This window comes from Mastomys coucha, unplaced genomic scaffold, assembly GCF_008632895.1.
Source record: "Mastomys coucha isolate ucsf_1 unplaced genomic scaffold, UCSF_Mcou_1 pScaffold23, whole genome shotgun sequence".
In the NCBI taxonomy this organism is placed as follows: domain Eukaryota; kingdom Metazoa; phylum Chordata; class Mammalia; order Rodentia; family Muridae; genus Mastomys; species Mastomys coucha.
This window is the reverse complement of record NW_022196906.1, coordinates 8,283,938-8,288,968: the sequence shown is the minus strand read 5'-3', so window position 1 is coordinate 8,288,968 and position 5,031 is coordinate 8,283,938. Positions and strand designations below refer to the sequence as shown.

The 5,031-nt window shown below is 40.2% G+C and overlaps 1 protein-coding gene across 2 annotated transcripts in view; it reads right to left on the bottom strand.

The window, feature by feature from the left end:
* The window catches only part of Sesn3 (sestrin 3), a 55,658-nt gene that overhangs the window by 15,855 nt on the left and 34,772 nt on the right, over nucleotides 1-5,031 (bottom strand). For both annotated transcript variants that reach the window (XM_031345920.1, XM_031345921.1), the window contains 2 exons: nucleotides 4,155-4,337; nucleotides 107-343 (listed from right to left, as the gene is read on the bottom strand). In XM_031345920.1, the coding sequence (XP_031201780.1) occupies nucleotides 107-343; nucleotides 4,155-4,337 (420 nt within the window). The remainder of the gene's footprint in view (nucleotides 1-106; nucleotides 344-4,154; nucleotides 4,338-5,031) is intronic.

Below are 5,031 nucleotides of genomic sequence, written 5' to 3'. Positions count from 1 at the left end.
GGCACTTTAGGTATTGATGAAACTCTGACAGTACTAAAGGAACTTTGCAAGCACATCCTATCTTGTCAAGTGACCTCTCTCTAGAGAAACCGTTCAGAAAACGAACCCCAAAGTTGTTGCCCGCCAGGGAGGCGTTCTCGATGCTGTTGTCATTGGCCAGGTCACACACACAGAAGCTGCTCACGGAGATTAGTCTGAACCCATTGGCGATTCCCGGGTCTCTCTCTGGATTGATGCCACTACCAAAAACAAAGCTGGCCAAAGCGTGATAGTGAGCCAAGAGGACCACGGCGTGCACTAGCTCAGGCAGGGACCAGTTATTTTCTCCAGTTTTGACAAGTTTCTGGAATGAGAACATGAGCCAAGGTCAACATGGATGCCACAGTCTCACATCCTCACTTGTAAGCAAAGCAAACTAAAATTCTTTAAAAATGCATCACCCATTAAAGGTAGACCTTTGATCACGTGCAAGCTACCAAAGGCTCACAATATAATTGTGCTGTGGCCCTGGCTATAACAAATACTTGGTTATGCAATGATTCTTCTGCTTCTAGAGCACTTTAAAACTCTATTTTAATAAGATATTAAGAGAATAATAAGATATCAAGAAACATTAAAGTTGAAAGGGACTTAGACAATTTCTAGTAAAGCAATTCATCCTCAGGTGTTTTGGACACTGTCCCACAGTTTAAATGAGTGGCTGTGTGACTTGCCTCTAGATAGCTTCTGGTAGAGACTGCTGCCTCCCCATGCTACAGGACCAGATATGACAGTACCCTGGAATAAGAACTTGGGAATGGTCAGTGTACTTTTTTATATGCTATTATTTGGCCTATAGGTGAGTGACAGAGCCAGAATTAAGCCCATTAAAAACAATAATGCTTTGTAACTTGGCTGTCAACTTGACTGTATCTAAAGTCAACTATAAAGCATGTCACTGAACCCCAGTGAGAGATTTTTTTAATTGGACTATTTGAAGACCTATTTTAAAATTGAGCAGGGTTCTGAATTATAAGAACGTAGAAGAAAGCTAGCTGAGAAGTTCAAGTATATGTATGTATCCTGTCCTCCCTCTCTCTGCTCTTGAAGTATGGATATGGCAGTCGTTCAAGCTCCTGTCTTGACTTCCTAGCAATCATTGATGGACTGCAACTTAGAATTGTAATTTACAATAAATCTTTTCTCCTGTAAGTTGCTTTTTTGCACGGTTACTTCCAAGGGGAAATTTCATGAACACATTCCTCAGAGACTCTTTCCCATCAGGTTAATGTTCATTTATACAGGTAATGCTGTTCTTTATTTAAAAAAAAAAAATAATCATCTTTATACTGCCACAGTTATAGATATATACTTTTCTTCTGCTCAAATCTGTTACATTGGCATGTTCATATTTTATGAGGCTATACTGTTACACTAACTGTAAAACACAGGTATAGTGTACACTGCATCTAGCTGCTTCATTTCTGAGTTGATGCCGAATTGTTCCTCCCTGGCTTCCCCTGTCCCCCCGCCCAGGTATTTGTTACAATGAGTAGCTTCTGCATGCTATAGCTTCTTCTAAACTCTAAAGCAGTCTTCATCATCACCACTTGCCTTTGACATGCTGGCTGGTTCTATCCTTTGCACAGGCCTCTTTTCTCAGACAGTTTTAAGACCTGGATGGATGATTTGTTCTTTCAACTTGACTTTCCCTAATTTGTACTACCTGATTTCCTTCCTTTTTTCCTGTCCCTCACTCCACTTCTCCTTAGGGTCTCATCATATAGCCCAGGTTGGCCTGGCTTGTAATGTAGTCAAAAATGACTTTGAACTGCTAGCCCTCCCAACTTCATTTCCAAGTGCCGGAATTAAGAAAGAGTGCCACTGTGCCTGCCTTTCCAATTGAATGTCAACTCTCCTCTTCATCCTGAGTGAGACACCTTACCCCTTGGTAACTGGCACTACCATGTATAAGTCGTAACCCTATTTTCTGTGACACTCATGCCAGAAGAGCAAATCCATTTGCTACCATCTTTATAACCTACTCAGTCTCACATGGCACAATCCTAAAGCATAGACAGAGATCAGTTTTCAGTGATATGCTCCAAATGTCCTGCTGGTCGGCACTATTTGTAATCAATCTACTCTGTGTGGTGGAATATACTCATAATAAGACTTGGCAGAAGTCATATTACACCATATGTACTTCCAACAGTAACAGTTGGGCCCAAGTCTACAGCATGTGTTCATAAAGACACTTGTAAAATAAAAATTAGATGCAATATACAGATGTAGTATAATACTAATAAAATATACAAATACAGAAACCTAAAAAGAATACAAATGCTTAGAAGCTTATCTCGTGTCTTCTTCAGGGTAGTGTAACTTAGGAGATCATGGAAGAAATAGAGATTCTGTAATGGCTCATACCAGATGATCTGATTCTTTTCAGATCCCACCAATCACCATCCATAAATCCCTACACTTTGGTTTCCTGTAGTTGATAGTCTTTTAACATATATGACTGCAGGCTCTTTTCTATGAAACTGCTCTGTGACAGGAAACAGCTCATCTCATTTTGAAAACTTCTCCTTGTTCTTAGACCTAGCTCAAATAGCAATTTTAAAAGAAAACTTTATATGCCCACTTTGCCTCCCTGGCCTCTGCAAACACTTGCAATCACATGCCCAGTACACCAAGGCAGTGGTGGTACATCCCTTTAATTTTAGCACTTGGGAAGCAGATGCAGGTGGTTCTCTGAGTTCGAGGACAGCCTGGTCTACAATAGTGAGTTCTGGGCCAGCCAAGACTACATAGAGAAACTCTTATCTTGAAAAACAAAACAAAGCAAAAAATCCAAAACAATCAAACAAAAAAGCCTCCAAGCCAACATCTGAGATCCCAGCCTGCGTATCCACAACTCATGAGTGACCCCACTATACCCTGTTATGTCTCTCTGCCCCTCCAGCCTGCGTATCCACAACTCATGAGTGACCCCACTATACCCTCTTATGTCTCTCTGCCCCTCCAGCCTGCGTATCCACAACTCATGAGTGACCCCACTATACCCTCTTATGTCTCTCTGCCCCTGAAATCCAAACACATTCAAGACTAGGTTTTCATCTTTTCACTAAAGATCCCAGTACAGTGATTATGATATGACACAAGAAAATTATCAATTTTCTGATCTAACTAACACACCATGGAATCACAACACAGATCTAGAACAGTGCTGTGCTTCACAGAGTCTGAAGTCATCAAAATCTAATATTTAAATAATTAAATAATTAAATAAATAAATAAATAAGACACAGGTTGCTTGGTTAGAAACTGGGTAAAAAAAATGTGGTCCACTAAGGTGATTTTTAAAGGGCATTTCTATGTTTTATCACAATACATATGCATTTATAAGTAACTACACGTCTGACATGGAAATGAGAGCCCTGCTCAACAGAGGGGCTGCTAAGCACTGCTGGTCAGCACTGGCCTCTAACAGGAACACCTGGCAAAGGGTCAGATGGTCAAAGGTCCTATTCACAGCTCTGCTTTTTTATCTCTGGCCAGTTAATTCTCATACTAGCTGGAAAATAATTTTTTATTTGCAAAACCATTTCTTTATGAATCTTAAATTATGAAATGTTAAAACTAGCAAAGGAGTTAGAATACTTTATGGAATTTACTAACTAAAGGGCACATATTGCTGACAATAGTGGCAAGAAGCCAGGCATCCATGATGCTAGTAGACTTGATTTATCAACTCCTTGATAACAGAAACCAACTTTGCTCACAGCACAAGTTCAGGCCAATGAGTGATTCCTTATGGAGGGTGAGTTTTCATTTGCACTTAAATGAAACCCACCAAATTTCTAATCATCTTTTATGAATGTATTATAGCATTTCTTATTTTTCAAGTTTCTACATATAGGTATTTAAAATTGAGTCTATATACATATATTCTCATATACATATATATATGCATGTAATAAGAATTAATGAAAAAAGAGGCTATGAATTTGAAAGAGAGAAAGGAGGTGTATGAGAGGGCTCAGATAGAAAGGGGGAAGAGAGAAAGGTTCAAATTATAATCTCAAAAATAAAAGTTAAAAGTATTATACAAAACAAACCCCCACAAAGTCTCAAGCACACCTCAGAACCTGTGTAGAAATCCCCAGTACCTGAATGTGCTCTTTTGTGATCAGCCAGGGCCGGTGTGCCAGCAGCTTGTTAATTTCATTAAGATTTCTCAGTCTTTGTGGTACATATTCCAAGCCATTGAGCCACTCAGCAATCCCTCCAGTCTTTAAAAATTCATCCACATGCATGTTTATTAGGTAGGAACACTGGTGTCTGGCTGCAGCCTAAAACGCAGAAATAAGTCTCCTGAGAACAGTCATAAGCCGGTCTTTCCACAAATGGGTACTTCAGATGGAGTCATTATTAGTAATCAGTAACTCCTTTCTCACAAGGTTCTCCTTCTTCAAAAATGTTAACCAGATTGTTGTTACAGAAACTTTAGTCAATACATGAGGCTGATTTGCAGTTTTAAAAGCAAATACTTATCATACAAAACCAACGACTCCTCTTGAGTTTGTGTAGACAGACCTGGAACTAGCCTAATTATTTTTAGGAAATACACAGGCACCACATAAGTCTGCTATGGGGAGGATGCAGTCTGTTCTATTTAAAAGTCAGGAACTCCTTAGTAATGTGTATCCTAACAATTCAGAACTCATGCTTATGGGGAAGCCGCATCTGACCTCAGAATCCTGCTCAGACACGGACATCGCTGACCTTCCTTATGCAGTCACTGTCACCTGGGTGCTGTTGATGGACCATCATGCTCAGTACTTTTGTCACCTGGGTGCTGGTGATGGACCATCATGCTCAGTACTGACCTTCCTTATGCAGTCACTGTCACCTGGGTGCTGTTGATGGACCATCATGCTCAGTACTGACCTTCCTTATGCAGTCACTGTCACCTGGATGCTGGTGATGGACCATCATGCTCAGTACTTTTGTCACCTGGGTGCTGGTGATGGACCATCATGCTCA